The sequence below is a fragment of the Salmo salar genome, chromosome 04, assembly GCF_965601325.2.
Source record: "Salmo salar chromosome 04, fSalSal1, whole genome shotgun sequence".
Classification (NCBI taxonomy): Eukaryota; Metazoa; Chordata; class Actinopteri; order Salmoniformes; family Salmonidae; genus Salmo; species Salmo salar.
In genome coordinates, this window is record NC_138294.1 from 92086331 (window position 1) to 92103062 (window position 16732).

The 16732-nt window shown below is 49.0% G+C and overlaps 1 protein-coding gene across 1 annotated transcript in view; it reads left to right on the forward strand.

The window, feature by feature from the left end:
* Window positions 1-16732, forward strand: part of LOC106604019 (relaxin receptor 2) — a 109487-nt gene that overhangs the window by 62886 nt on the left and 29869 nt on the right. Inside the window, exons 12-14 of the mRNA XM_082974817.1 lie at window positions 6566-6637; window positions 8401-8472; window positions 10302-10531. Coding sequence (XP_082830943.1) covers window positions 6566-6637; window positions 8401-8472; window positions 10302-10531 — 374 coding nt within the window. The remainder of the gene's footprint in view (window positions 1-6565; window positions 6638-8400; window positions 8473-10301; window positions 10532-16732) is intronic.

Genomic DNA, 16732 nt, shown 5'->3' on the forward strand with positions numbered 1-16732 from the left:
AAGTGCTGTGCTTGTTGAATTTCCTTTTCTAGATGCGCGCTGAGAGTTTGTTTGTTACTGTGAAATAGCATTGTATCTGGTAAAACACAATATTTTACGGAAGTTTACTAAGGGTTGGTAACAGGCGGATTGGTCGGCTACTTGAGCCTGTAAACGGGGCTTTACTTTTCTTGGGTAGCGGGATGACTTTAGCTTCCCTGCAGGCCTGACGGCACACACTTTCTAGGCGTGGCGTGGGAGCCTGGCGAGCCGGCCGAGGCGTGGGAGCCTGGCGAGCCGGCCGAGGCGTGGCGTGGGAGCCGGCCGAGCCGGACTAGGCGTGGCGTGGGAGCCTGGTGAGCCGGACTAGGCGTGGCGTGGGAGCCTGGTGAGCCGGACTAGGCGTGGCGTGGGAGCCTGGTGAGCAGGGCGAGGCGTGGGAGCCGGCCGAGCAGGCCGAGGCGTGGCGTGGGAGCCGGCCGAGCCGGACTAGGCGTGGCGTGGGAGCCTGGTGAGCCGGCCGAGGCGTGGCGTGGGAGCCTGGTGAGCAGGCCGAGGCGTGGGAGCCTGGTGAGCAGGCCGAGGCGTGGGAGCCTGGCGAGCCGGACTAGGCGTGGCGTGGGAGCCTGGCGAGCCGGCCGAGGCGAGGCGTGGGAGCCGGCCGAGCCGGACTAGGCGTGGCGTGGGAGCCTGGTGAGCCGGACTAGGCGTGGCGTGGGAGCCTGGTGAGCAGGGCGAGGCGTGGGAGCCGGCCGAGCCGGACTAGGCGTGGCGTGGGAGCCTGGTGAGCCGGACTAGGCGTGGCGTGGGAGCCTGGTGAGCAGGGCGAGGCGTGGGAGCCTGGTGAGCCGGACTAGGCGTGGCGTGGGAGCCTGGTGAGCAGGCCGAGGCGTGGCGTGGGAGCCTGGTGAGCCGGACTAGGCGTGGCGTGGGAGCCTGGTGAGCAGGCCGAGGCGTGGGAGCCTGGTGAGCCGGACTAGGCGTGGCGTGGGAGCCTGGCGAGCCGGCCGAGGCGTGGGAGCCTGGTGAGCCGGCCGAGGCGTGGCGTGGGAGCCTGGTGAGCAGCCCGAGGCGTGGGAGCCTGGCGAGCCGGACTAGGCGTGGCGTGGGAGCCTGGCGAGCCGGCCGAGGCGTGGGAGCCTGGTGAGCCGGCCGAGGCGTGGCGTGGGAGCCTGGTGAGCAGGCCGAGGCGTGGGAGCCTGGCGAGCCGGACTAGGCGTGGCGTGGGAGCAGGGCGAGCCAACCAAGGCTTGTTAGCCAGCTGAGGCATCCCCGGTTGCTTCGGCAGCGACACCTGCATTCTGTAACGGTTCCGTAACTACAGACGCTGGGAGACGGGAAGCAAGTACAGGGTGAGGACTTAATGCAGTTACGGAAATGAAACTGAGGAAGTGACAGATTTAGGGGAGGCAATCAATGACGTGATGGAGTCCAGGTGAGTCCGATGAAGCGCTGGTGCGCGTGACGATGGTGACAGGTGTGCGTAATGATGAGCAGCCTGCCGACCTCGAGTGCCAGAGATGGGGAGCGGGAGCAGACCTGACAGTACCCTAGCCTACCACGCAAAGGCACTATGGATATATTTTCCCTGGTTGACACAGACATGCCAAGGAAAGTGATATCACCTTCTACCTGCCTTCTCTCAACCACCTTCTTCAAAACAGTTTTTAATTGCATATCCGAAGAAGTGCAAGCTATTGTGTTAATCACTTCCTGTTCACAGACACTTTCCCCAATGCACTAAAAACTGTTATAATGAAACCCCTTCTGAAGAAAAGTAATCTACATTCTTCAGCACTTAACAATTTTTGGCCAATCTCCAAACTTCAACTCTTAAGGAAAATTCTGGAGAAATTGGTTTTCAAACAGATAAATAATGTTTTAAGTGCTCACCACAGCACAGAGACGGGATTAGGTAAAGTGGTACATGATCTTAGAGCGAACACAGATGCCAAACAGCTCTCTGTCCTTGTATTCTTTGATTTAATTGCTGCCTTCAACACTGTTGACCATGATGTCCTTCTGGACAGACTGGAGAGGTGGGTTGGCCTCTCTGGTCCAGTTCTAAATAGGATAAAGACCTATTTAACCGGTTGAGAGTTTTTTTTTTTTATCAATCCATCATTGTTCACCCCAATACATATCAGACATGCTTTTAAGTTATGTACCCAGTAGGTCCCTAATGTTCTCTGGCCTTATAACTATCCTAAAGCCCAGGACCAAGAGGCATGGAGAGACAGCCTTTAGTTACTCTACCCCCAGCCTGGGACCAAGAGGCATGGAGAGACAGCCTTTAGTTACTATGCCCCCAGCCTGGGACCAAGAGGCATGGAGAGACAGCCTTTAGTTACTATACCACCAGCCTGGGACCAAGAGGCATGGAGAGACAGCCTTTAGTTACTATACCCCCAGCCTGGGACCAAGAGGCATGGAGAGACAGCCTTTAGTTACTATACCCCCAGCCTGGGACCAAGAGGCATGGAGAGACAGCCTTTAGTTACTATACCCCCAGCCTGGGACCAAGAGGCATGGAGAGACAGCCTTTAGTTACTATACCCCCAGCCTGGGACCAAGAGGCATGGAGAGACAGCCTTTAGTTACTATACCCCCAGCCTGGGACCAAGAGGCATGGAGAGACAGCCTTTAGTTACTATACCCCCAGCCTGGGACCAAGAGGCATGGAGAGACAGCCTTTAGTTACTATACCCCCAGCCTGGGACCAAGAGGCATGGAGAGACAGCATTTAGTTACTATACCCCCAGCCTGGGACCAAGAGGCATGGAGAGACAGCCTTTAGTTACTATACCCCCAGCCTGGGACCAAGAGGCATGGAGAGACAGCCTTTAGTTACTATACCCCCAGCCTGGGACCAAGAGGCATGGAGAGACAGCCTTTAGTTACTATACCCCCAGCCTGGGACCAAGAGGCATGGAGAGACAGCCTTTAGTTACTATACCCCCAGCCTGGGACCAAGAGGCATGGAGAGACAGCATTTAGTTACTATACCCCCAGCCTGGGACCAAGAGGCATGGAGAGACAGCCTTTAGTTACTATACCCCCAGCCTGGGACCAAGAGGCATGGAGAGACAGCCTTTAGTTACTATACCCCCAGCCTGGGACCAAGAGGCATGGAGAGACAGCCTTTAGTTACTATACCCCCAGCCTGGGACCAAGAGGCATGGAGAGACAGCCTTTAGTTACTATACCCCCAGCCTGGGACCAAGAGGCATGGAGAGACAGCCTTTAGTTACTATACCCCCAGCCTGGGACCAAGAGGCATGGAGAGACAGCCTTTAGTTACTATACCACCAGCCTGGGACCAAGAGGCATGGAGAGACAGCCTTTAGTTACTATACCCCCAGCCTGGGACCAAGAGGCATGGAGAGACAGCCTTTAGTTACTATACCCCCAGCCTGGGACCAAGAGGCATGGAGAGACAGCCTTTAGTTACTATACCACCAGCCTGGGACCAAGAGGCATGGAGAGACAGCCTTTAGTTACTATACCACCAGCCTGGGACCAAGAGGCATGGAGAGACAGCCTTTAGTTACTATACCCCCAGCCTGGGACCAAGAGGCATGGAGAGACAGCCTTTAGTTACTATACCCCCAGCCTGTGACCAAGAGGCATGGAGAGACAGCCTTTAGTTACTATACCCCCAGCCTGGGACCAAGAGGCATGGAGAGACAGCCTTTAGTTACTATACCCCCAGCCTGGGACCAAGAGGCATGGAGAGACAGCCTTTAGTTACTATACCCCCAGCCTGGGACCAAGAGGCATGGAGAGACAGCCTTTAGTTACTATACCCCCAGCCTGGGACCAAGAGGCATGGAGAGACAGCCTTTAGTTACTATACCCCCAGCCTGGGACCAAGAGGCATGGAGAGACAGCCTTTAGTTACTATACCCCCAGCCTGGGACCAAGAGGCATGGAGAGACAGCCTTTAGTTACTATGCCCCCATTTTCTGGAATAGGCTGTCAGAGAACCTGATGGGGGCTGGAACTGTGGACATATTTAAAATAGATCTTAAAACATATTTTTTAGCTTTGCTTTTCCTCTGGGTGCTTTTTAGTTGTTATGTTTTTATTGTTATTCTTCAGTTTTTCATTCTCTTATGTTTGTTGTGTAGTAAATGTTTCCCTTTTTATGTCTGAAATGTGCGGTATAAATAAAGCTTAACTTCATGTTTTGAGATAGCACTATATTTCTAAGAGTGTATATTACTGCTGATGTACTATAGTATATGGCATTACATCTCACAAATAGGACTTAAGAAATAAAATATATGCTGCTTTATACCTCAATTGAACATTTTTAAGAGCTTAAAGTTTCCTCACACTGTGAGTCACATAATACAGAACTATTTATGTCCGCTTCTCCAGTAACCTTGGAAATATCTTCTTCACTAACCCTGGAAATATATTTTCCAACAACCTGGCAACATGTTCTCCACTAACCTGGTAACATCTTCTCCACTAACCCTGAAAATATCTTCTCCACCAACCTGGCAACATCTTTTCCAATATCCCTATCAACATCTTCTCCACTATCCCTATCAAAATCTTGTCCACTAACCTGGCAACATCTTCTCCACTAGCCTTGGCAACAACTTCTCCACTAGTCCTGGCAACATCTTCTCCACCATAACTGGCAACATCTTCTCCACTATCCTTGGCAACATCTTCTCCACTAGCCCTGCAAAATCTTCTCCACCATAACTGGCAATATCTTCTCCACTAACCTGGCAACATCTTCTCCACTAGCCCTGGCAACAACTTCTCCACTAGCCCTTCAACATCTTCTCCACCATAACTGGCAACATCTTCTCCACTAGCCCTGCAACATCTTCTCCACCATAACTGCCAACATCTTTCTCCACTAGCCCTGCAACATCTTCTCCACTAGTCGTGGCAACATCTTCTCTACTAGCCCTGCAAAATCTTCTCCACCATAACTGCCAACATCTTCTCCACTAGCCCTGCAACATCTTCTCAACTAGCCTTGGCAACATCTTCTCCACTAGCCCTGAAAATATATTCTCCACCAACCTGGCAGCATCTTCTCCAATATCCCTATCAAAATATTGTCCATTAACCTGGCAACATCTTCTCCACTAGCTTTGGCAACAACTTCTCCACTAGTCCTGGCAACATCTTCTCCAACATAAATTGCAACATCTTCTCCACCATAACTGGCAAAATCTTCTCCACTAGCCCTGCAACAACTTCTCCACTAGTCCTGGCAACATCTTCTCCACCATAACTTGCAACATCTTCTCCACCATAACTGGCAATATCTTCTCCACTAGCCCTGCAACATCTTCTCCACTAGCCCTGCAACATCTTCTCCACTAGCCCTGCAAAATATTCTCCACCATAACTGGCAATATCTTCTCCACTATCCCTTCAACATCTTCTCCACTATCCCTGGCACCATCTTCTCCACTAGCCCTGCAACATCTTCTCCACTAGCCCTGCAACATCTTCTCCACTAGCCCTTGCAACATCTTCTCCACTATCTCTGGCAACATCTTCTCCACTATCCCTGCAACATCTCCTCCACTATCCCTGGCAACATGTTCTCCACTAGCCCTGGCAACATCTTCTCCACTATCCCTGGCAACATTCTCTCCACTAGCCTTGGCAACATCTTCTCCACTAGCCCTGCAAAATCTTCTCCACCATAACTGGTAATATCTTCTCCACTAGCCCTGCAACATCTTCTCCACTAGCCCTTGCAACATCTTCTCCACTAGCCCTGCAACATCTTCTCCATTAATACTGGCAACATCTTCTCCATTACCCCTGCAACATCTTCTCCACTAGCCCTTCAACATCTTCTCCACGAGCCCTGGCAACATCTTCTCCACTAGCCCTGCAACAACTTCTCCACTAGCCCTGCAACAACTTCTCCACGAGCCCTGCAACATCTTCTCCACTATCTCTGGCAACATGTTCTCCACTTTCCCTGGCAACATCTTCTCCACTAGCCCTGGCAACATCTTCTCCATTAGCCCTGCAACATCTTCTCCACCTGCCCTGGCAACAGCTTCTCCACTTACCCTAGCAACATCTTCTCCACTAACCCTGGCAACATCTACTCCACTAGCCCTAGCAATATCTCCTCCACTTTCCCTGGCAATTTCTTCTCCACCATAACTGGCAACATCTTCTCCGCCAACCTGGCAACATCTTCTCCACTAGCCCTGGCAACATCTCCTCCACTAGCCCTGGCAACATCTTCTCCACTATCCCTGGCAACATCTCCTCCACTAGCCCTGGCAACATCTCCTCCACTATCCCTGGCAATATTTTCTCCACTAGCCCTGCAACATGGCATTACACCTGACAAACAGGGCTTAAAAAGTGACGAATGTTGTTCTAGTACCAGTTAAAAACTCAGCAGAGGAGAAGATGTTGACAGTTAAAAACTGTTAGTCACAGGATACATGACTCTGGAGCCTTCTCCTCTGCTGAGATAACAATAGCCAGTTAGTTTCATCCTCACAGCCAGGGAAAACCATACAGGTCTGTCTGCCTGTCAGACAGAATCACTTGTTTACTTGTTTTTTACCTGTTGTGACAGGAACATATCCCATAATCCTTTGTTCCACATCCACCCGGGTCACTTTGATGACCTGACCCAGCTCCAGTCCCTGTGAGTAGACCACATACTGCATAGCCTAGCCTACCAGCACAGTACATTACCTGTACCTTCCAGTACCGTACACAACCAGTACCTACCAGTACATTACCTACCAGTACAGTACACTACATTTACCTACCATTACCTACCAGCACAGAACACTACCATTACCTACCAGTACAGTACACTACCATTATCTACCAGTACATTACCTACCAGTACAGTACACTACCATTATCTACAAGTACCGTACACTACCATTCCCTACCAGTACATTACCCCCCAGTACCGGACACTACCGTTACCTACCACTACAGTACACTACCATTACCTACCAGTACATTACCTACCAGTACCATACACTACCATTACCTACCAGTACCTACCAGTACCGTACACTACCATTACCTACCAGTACAGTACAGTACAGTACACTACCATTACCTACCAGTACAGTACACTACCATTACCTACCAGTACATTACCTACCAGTACAGAACACTACCAGTACAGTACACTACCATTACCTACCAGCACAGTACACTACCATTACCTACCAGTACAGTACATTACCGTTACCTACCAGTACATTACCTACCAGTACATTACCTACCAGTACAGTACACTACCATCACCTACCAGTACAGAACACTACCATTGCCTACCAGTACCATACACTACCAGTACAGTACACTACCATTACCTACCAGCACAGTACACTACCATTACCTACCAGTACATTACCTGCCAGTACAGTACACTACCATTATCTACCAGTACATTACCTACCAGTACAGTACACTACCATTACCTACAAGTACAGTACACTACCATTACCTACCAGTACATTACCTGCCAGTACAGTACACTACCATTACCTACCAGTACATTACCATTACCTACCAGTACATTACCTACCAGTACAGTACACTACCAGTACAGTACACTACCAGTTCAGTACACTACAATTGCCTACCAGTACATTACCTGCCAGTACCGTACACTACCCTTACCTACCAGTACATCACCTACCAGTACATTACCTACCAGTACAGTACACTACCAGTACAGTACACTACCATTACCTACCAGCACAGTACACTACCATTACCTACCAGTACAGTGCATTACCATTACCTACCAGTACATTACCTACCAGTACAGTACACCACCAGTACAGTACACTACCATTACCTACCAGTACAGAACACTACCATTACCTACCAGTACATTACCTACCAGTTCAGTACACTACCAGTACAGTACACTACCATTACCTACCAGTACATTACCTACCAGTACATTACCTACCAGTACTGTACACTACCAGTACCTACCAGTACAGTACACTACCATTACCTACCAGTACATTACCTACCAGTACAGTACACTACCATTACCTACCAGTACTGTACACTACCATTACCTACCAGTACACTACCATTATCTACCAGTACAGTACACTATGATTACCTACCAGTACAGTACACTACCAGTACCTACAAGTACCTACCATTACCTACCATTACCTACCAGTACTGTACACTACCATTACCTATCAGTACACTACCATTATCTACCAGTACAGTACACTATGATTACCTACCAGTACAGTACACTACCAGTACCTACCAGTATCTACAAGTACCTACCATTACCTACCAGTACGATACACTACCAGAACATACCACTACAGCACACTACATGAAGATAAATGTTGACTATGCTGATAATTAATCAACTCAACTTAATAAACAGTGTTGTCTTGTCTGTAGTGGTCTGGAAGGTATTGAGATTCCAAACATCCAGACGAAGATGTTTCTACCCATGGGAAAGCTCTCACACATGTATGTACACATTCACATTCTACACTATGCTATATGTTCATCACATTCTATACTATATGTCCTGTATATCACATTCTATACTATATGTCCTGTATATCACATTCTATACTAGATGTTCATCACATTCTATACTATATGTATATCACATTCTATACTATATGTCCTGTATATCACATTCTATACTATATGTCCTGTATATCACATTCTATACTATATGTCCTGTATATCACATTCTATACTATATGTCCTGTATATCACATTCTATACTATATGTATATCACATTCTATACTATATGTTCATCACATTCTATACTATGTGTCCTGTATATCACATTCTATACTATATGTCCTGTATATCACATTCTATACTATATGTTCATCACATTCTATACTATATGTCCTGTATATCACATTCTATACTATATGTCCTGTATATCACATTCTATACTATATGTTCATCACATTCTATACTATGTGTCCTGTATATCACATTCTATACTATATGTCCTGTATATCACATTCTATACTATATGTTCATCACATTCTATACTATATGTCCTGTATATCACATTCTATACTATATGTCCTGTATATCACATTCTATACTATATGTTCATCACATTCTATACTATATGTCCTGTATATCACATTCTAAACTAGATGTTCATCACATTGTATACTATATGTCCTGTATATCACATTCTATACTATGTGTCCTGTATATCACATTCTATACTATATGTCCTGTATATCACATTCTATACTATATGTCCTGTATATCACATTCTATACTATGTGTCCTGTATATCACATTCTATACTATATGTCCTGTATATCACATTCTATACTATATGTCCTGTATATCACATTCTATACTATGTGTCCTGTATATCACATTCTATACTATATGTCCTGTATATCACATTATATACTATATGTTTATCACATTCTATACTATATGTCCTGTATATCACATTCTATACTATATGTCCTGTATATCACATTCTATACTATATGTCCTGTATATCACATTCTATACTATATGTCCTGTATATCACATTCTATACTAGATGTTCATCACATTCTATACTATATGTCCTGTATATCACATTCTATACTAGATGTTCATCACATTCTATACTATATGTCCTGTATATCACATTCTATACTATATATTCATCACTTTCAATACTATATGTCCTATATAACATTCTACATCATATTTATTGTATATCATCTTTGGATTTTAATGAATGCACTTCTTCATTGTATATCACTTCATTGAATATCACATTCTATCAGTTCATCACATTCTATACTATATGTCCTGTATATCACATTCTATACTATATATTCATCACTTTCAATACTATATGTCCTATATAACATTGTACATCATATGTATTGTATATCACATTCTATACTATATGTCCTGTATATAACATTCTATAATATTTGTTCATCACATTCTATACTATATATCCTGTATATAACATTCTATACTATATGTCCTGTATATCACATTCTATACTATGTGTCCTGTATATCACATTCTATACTATATGTTCATCACATTCTATACTATTTGCACTATTTTCATGTTCTATACTATATGTCCTGTATATCACATTTTGCAGTTTCCATTATCCATATTGCTGGTCAGTCACTCATTAAACACTGAAAACACACGGAGGAAAGAAAAGGAAAGAGAGAGTGAGTGAGAGAAGCAATAGTCTCTCCTCACCTGTCCTGTCCTCTCCTCTCCTCCTATCTCCTCTCCTCTCCTCTCCTCTCCACTTATCCCCCACCCCTTCCTCTCCTCTCCGTAGCTACTTCAAGACCTTCCAGTACTGTTCCTATGCGCCCCACGTGAGAACGTGTAAGCCCAACACAGACGGTATCTCTTCCTTCGAGGACCTGTTAGCCAACGTGGTGCTCAGGGTCTCCGTGTGGGTCATGGCCTTCATCACATGCTTTGGGAACCTCTTTGTCATCGGGATGAGATCTGTGATCAGAGCGGAGAACAACCTGCACGCTGTCTGTATCAAAGTCCTCTGTTGTGAGTTATATGAACTTTTTATAGATACACACACACACACACACGCACGCGCGCGCGCGCGCACACACACACACGCACCCACGCACGCACGCACGCGCGCGCACACACACACGCACACACGCACGCACGCACGCACGCACGCACGTGCGCACACACACACACACACACACACACACACACACACACACACGCTCTCTCTTTCTATCTCTCTCGTCTCTCTCTCTCTCTCTCACTGGACCTGCTGTCACAACAAACTGCTGTTACTCATCTATCATTCATTACCCCTTCATCTCTCATACCACCTTCCTCTCCTCTCTTTCCTTCTCCTCTCTTCTTCTTCTCTTTTTTCTTGGGGACCGGTGGCAGAATATTTTCCCCTCTCCTATTTTGTCTCTTTTCTCTCTCCCTATTCTATCACAACAATCAACTATCTGCTTTTGTTCTAGTTCTGGATTTCTCTACCAGGTCTCTACCAGGTCTCTACCAGGTCTCTACCAGGTCTCTACCAGGTCCCTACCAGCTCTCTACCAGGTCTCTACCAGGTCCCTACCAGGTCTCTACCAGGTCTCTACCAGGTCCCTACCAGCTCTCTACCAGGTCTCCACCAGGTCCCTACCAGGTCTCTACCAGGTCTCTACCAGGTCTCTACCAGGTCCCTACCAGCTCTCTACCAGGTCTCTACCAGGTCTCTACCAGGTCTCTACCAGGTCCCTACCAGGTCCCTACCAGGTCCCTACCAGGTCTCTACCAGGTCTCTACCAGGTCCCTACCAGGCCTCTACCAGGTCTCTACCAGGTCTCTACCAGGTCCCTACCAGGTCCCTACCAGGTCTCTACCAGGTCTCTACCAGGTCCCTACCAGCTCACTACCAGGTCTCTACCAGGTCTCTACCAGGTCTCTACCAGGTCTCTACCAGGTCCCTACCAGGTCCCTACCAGGTCTCTACCAGGTCTCTACCAGGTCCCTACCAGGCCTCTACCAGGTCTCTACCAGGTCCCTACCAGGTCCCTACCAGGTCTCTACCAGGTCCCTACCAGGCCTCTACCAGGTCTCTACCAGGTCCCTACCAGGTCCCTACCAGGTCTCTACCAGGTCTCTACCAGGTCCCTACCAGGCCTCTACCAGGTCTCTAACAGGTCTCTATCAGGTCTCTACCAGGTCTCTACCAGGTCCCTACCAGGTCTCTACCAGGTCCCTACCAGGTCCCTACCAGGTCTCTCTCAGTACACTCTCTACCAGGTCTCTACCAGGTCTCTACCAGGTCCCTACCAGGTCTCTACCAGGTCTCTACCAGGTCTCTCTCAGTACACTCTCTACCAGGTCTCTACCAGGTCTCTCTCAGTACACTCTCTACCAGGTCTCTACCAGGTCTCTACCAGGTCTCTACCAGGTCCCTACCAGGTCTCTACCAGGTCTCTACCAGGTCTCTACCAGGTCCCTACCAGGTCTCTACCAGGTCTCTACCAGGTCTCTACCAGGTCTCTCTCAGTACACTCTCTACCAGGTCTCTACCAGGTCCCTACCAGGTCTCTACCAGCTCTCTACCAGGTCCCTACCAGGTCCTCTACCAGGTCCCTACCAGGTCTCTACCAGGTCCCTACCAGGTCCCTACCAGGCCTCTACCAGGTCCCTACCAGGTCTCTACCAGGTCCCTACCAGGTCTCTACCAGGTCTCTACCAGGTCCCTACCAGGTCCCTACCAGGTCTCTACCAGGTCTCTACCAGGTCTCTACCAGGTCCCTACCAGGTCTCTACCAGGTCTCTACCAGGTCCCTACCAGGTCCCTACCAGGTCTCTACCAGGTCTCTACCAGGTCTCTACCAGGTCCCTACCAGGTCTCTACCAGGTCTCTACCAGGTCCCTACCAGGTCTCTACCAGGTCTCTACCAGGTCCCTACCAGGTCTCTACCAGGTCTCTACCAGGTCCCTACCAGGTCCCTACCAGGTCCCTACCAGGTCTCTACCAGGTCTCTACCAGGTCCCTACCAGGTCTCTACCAGGTCTCTACCAGGTCTCTACCAGGTCTCTACCAGGTCTCTACCAGGTCTCTACCAGGTCTCTACTCAGGCCTACCAGCTCTCTACCAGGTCTCTACCAGGTCCCTACCAGGTCTCTACCAGGTCTCTATCAGGTCTCTACCAGGTCTCTACCAGGTCTCTACCAGGTCTCTACCAGGTCCCTACCAGGTCCCTACCAGGTCTCTACCAGGTCCCTACCAGGTCTCTACCAGGTCTCTACCAGGTCTCTACCAGGTCTCTCTCAGTACACTCTCTACCAGGTCTCTAACAGGTCCCTACCAGGTCCCTACCAGGTCTCTACCAGGTCCCTACCAGGTCCCTACCAGCTCTCTACCAGGTCTCTACCAGGTCTCTATCAGGTCTCTACCAGGTCTCTACCAGGTCTCTACCAGGTCTCTACCAGGTCTCTACCAGGTCTCTACCAGGTCTCTACTAGGTCTCTCTCAGTACACTCTCTACCAGGTCTCTACCAGGTCCCTACCAGGTCTCTACCAGGCCTCTACCAGGTCTCTACCAGGTCTCTACCAGGTCCCTACCAGGTCTCTACCAGGTCCCTACCAGGTCCCTACCAGGTCCCTACCAGGTCTCTACCAGGTCTCTACCAGGTCCCTACCAGGTCTCTACCAGGTCCCTACCAGGTCTCTACCAGGTCTCTACCAGGTCCCTACCAGGTCTCTACCAGGTCTCTCTCAGTACACTCTCTACCAGGTCCCTACCAGGTCCCTACCAGGTCTCTACCAGGTCTCTACCAGGTCCCTACCAGGCCTCTACCAGGTCTCTACCAGGTCTCTACCAGGTCTCTACCAGGTCCCTACCAGGTCCCTACCAGGTCTCTACCAGGTCCCTACCAGGTCCCTACCAGGTCTCTACCAGGTCTCTACCAGGTCTCTACCAGGTCCCTACCAGGTCCCTACCAGGTCTCTACCAGGTCCCTACCAGGTCTCTACCAGGTCTCTACCAGGCCTCTACCAGGTCTCTACCAGGTCTCTACCAGGTCCCTACCAGGTCCCTACCAGGTCTCTACCAGGTCTCTACCAGGTCTCTACCAGGTCCCTACCAGGTCTCTACCAGGTCTCTACCAGGTCCCTACCAGGTCCCTACCAGGTCCCTACCAGGTCTCTACCAGGTCCCTACCAGGTCTCTACCAGGTCTCTACCAGGTCCCTACCAGGTCCCTACCAGTTCCCTACCAGGTCCCTACCAGGTCCCTACCAGGTCTCTACCAGGTCTCTACCAGGTCTCTACCAGGTCTCTATCAGGTCTCTACCAGGTCTCTATCAGGCCTCTATCAGGTCTCTACCAGGTCTCTACCAGGTCCCTACCAGGTCTCTACCAGGTCTCTATCAGGTCTCTATCAGGCCTCTACCAGGTCTCTACCAGGTCTCTACCAGGTCCCTACCAGGTCTCTACCAGGTCCCTACCAGGTCTCTACCAGGTCCCTACCAGGTCTCTACCAGGTCTCTACCAGGTCTCTACCAGGTCCCTACCAGGTCTCTACCAGGTCTCTACCAGGTCTCTACCAGGTCCCTACCAGGTCTCTACCAGGTCTCTACCAGGTCTCTACCAGGTCCCTACCAGGTCCCTACCAGGTCTCTACCAGGTCTCTACCAGGTCTCTACCAGGTCCCTACCAGGTCTCTACCAGGTCCCTACCAGGTCTCTACCAGGTCTCTACCAGGTCTCTACCAGGTCCCTACCAGGTCCCTACCAGGTCCCTACCAGGTCTCTACCAGGTCTCTACCAGGCCTCTACCAGGCCTCTACCAGGTCTCTACCAGGTCTCTACCAGGTCCCTACCAGGTCCCTACCAGGTCCCTACCAGGTCGCTACCAGGTCTCTACCAGGTCTCTACCAGGTCCCTACCAGGTCCCTACCAGGTCTCTACCAGGTCTCTACCAGGTCTCTACCAGGTCCCTACCAGGTCCCTACCAGGTCCCTACCAGGTCTCTACCAGGTCTCTACCAGGTCCCTACCAGGTCTCTACCAGGTCTCTACCAGGTCCCTACCAGGTCTCTACCAGGTCTCTACCAGGTCTCTACCAGGTCCCTACCAGGTCTCTACCAGGTCTCTACCAGGTCCCTACCAGGTCCCTACCAGGTCTCTACCAGGTCTCTACCAGGTCTCTACCAGGTCCCTACCAGGTCCCTACCAGGTCTCTATCAGGTCTCTACCAGGTCCCTACCAGGTCTCTACCAGGTCTCTACCAGGTCTCTACCAGGTCTCTACCAGGTCTCTACCAGTACCCTCTCTAAGTCCCTCTTCAACTTTCTAATTTCTCTCATTTTATTCTCCCTCCCTAGCTCTCCCACTTGGTGACCATCATTCCTGTCCCAATGCCTCCACCCCTCTGTCCTCTCCTCTACCCATGCCTCATCAACCTAATCCCCCTCAGGAGACTGAAAAGATTTGGCATGGGTCCTCAGATCCTCAAAAAGTAGTACAGCTGCACCATCGAGTGCATCCTGACAGGTTGCATCACTGCTTGGTATGGCACCTGCTCGACATTTGACCACAAGGCACTACAGAGGGTAGTAGATAGTATAGAGGTCCTGCTACAGAGGGTAGTAGATAGTATAGAGGTCCTGCTACAGAGGGTAGTAGATAGTATAGAGGTCCTGCTACAGATGGTAGTACAGATGGTAGTAGATAGTATAGAGGTCCTGCTGCAGAGGGTAGTAGATAGTATAGAGGTCCTGCTGCAGAGGGTAGTAGATAGTATAGAGGTCCTGCTACAGATGGTAGTACAGAGGGTAGTAGATAGTATAGAGGTCCTGCTACAGATGGTAGTACAGAGGGTAGTAGATAGTATAGAGGTCCTGCTGCAGATGGTAGTAGATAGTATAGAGGTCCTGCTGCAGAGGGTAGTAGATAGTATAGAGGTCCTGCTACAGAGGGTAGTAGATAGTATAGAGGTCCTGCTACAGAGGGTAGTAGATAGTATAGAGGTCCTGCTACAGAGGGTAGTAGATAGTATAGAGGTCCTGCTGCAGAGGGTAGTAGATAGTATAGAGGTCCTGCTACAGAGGGTAGTAGATAGTATAGAGGTCCTGCTGCAGAGGGTAGTAGATAGTATAGAGGTCCTGCTAGCAGAGGGTAGTAGATAGTATAGAGGTCCTGCTACAGAGGGTAGTAGATAGTATAGAGGTCCTGCTACAGAGGGTAGTAGATAGTATAGAGGTCCTGCTGCAGAGGGTAGTAGATAGTATAGAGGTCCTGCTGCAGAGGGTAGTAGATAGTATAGAGGTCCTGCTGCAGAGGGTAGTAGATAGTATAGAGGTCCTGCTACAGAGGGTAGTAGATAGTATAGAGGTCCTGCTACAGATGGTAGTACAGAGGGTAGTAGATAGTATAGAGGTCCTGCTGCAGAGGGTAGTAGATAGTATAGAGGTCCTGCAGCAGAGGGTAGTGAATAGTATAGAGGTCCTGCTACAGATGGTAGTACAGAGGGTAGTAGATAGTATAGAGGTCCTGCTACAGATGGTAGTACAGAGGGTAGTAGATAGTATAGAGGTCCTGCTGCAGAGGGTAGTAGATAGTATAGAGGTCCTGCTACAGAGGGTAGTAGATAGTATAGAGGTCCTGCTACAGAGGGTAGTAGATAGTATAGAGGTCCTGCTGCAGAGGGTAGTAGATAATATAGAGGTCCTGCTGCAGAGGGTAGTAGATAGTATAGAGGTCCTGCTACAGAGGGTAGTAGAGAGGGTAGTAGATAGTATAGAGGTCCTGCTGCAGAGGGTAGTAGATAGTATAGAGGTCCTGCTACAGAGGGTAGTAGATAGTATAGAGGTCCTGCTACAGAGGGTAGTAGATAGTATAGAGGTCCTGCTACAGAGGGTAGTAGGTAGTATAGAGGTCCTGCTGCAGAGGGTAGTAGATTGTATAGAGGTCCTGCTACAGAGGGTAGTACAGAGGGTAGTAGATAGTATAGAGGTCCTGCTACAGAGGGTAGTAGCTGGCCTTGCACATGTCCTTGAGCATTGTTTAGACTCAATTTTTTTTTTTAAATGGCTAGTGCTAAATGCTAATAAAACCAAGTACATGTTGTTCTCTAGGTCTCGTAATATTGACCCTGAGGAGCCGCCTGTCTGCTCATTGAATGGAGCCTAATTTGAAAATAAAATCTACAGGACTGCAGCAGCCTCTGTTTTATAACCTTTAGATTCAGTCTATCATTCAGTTGTGCGTT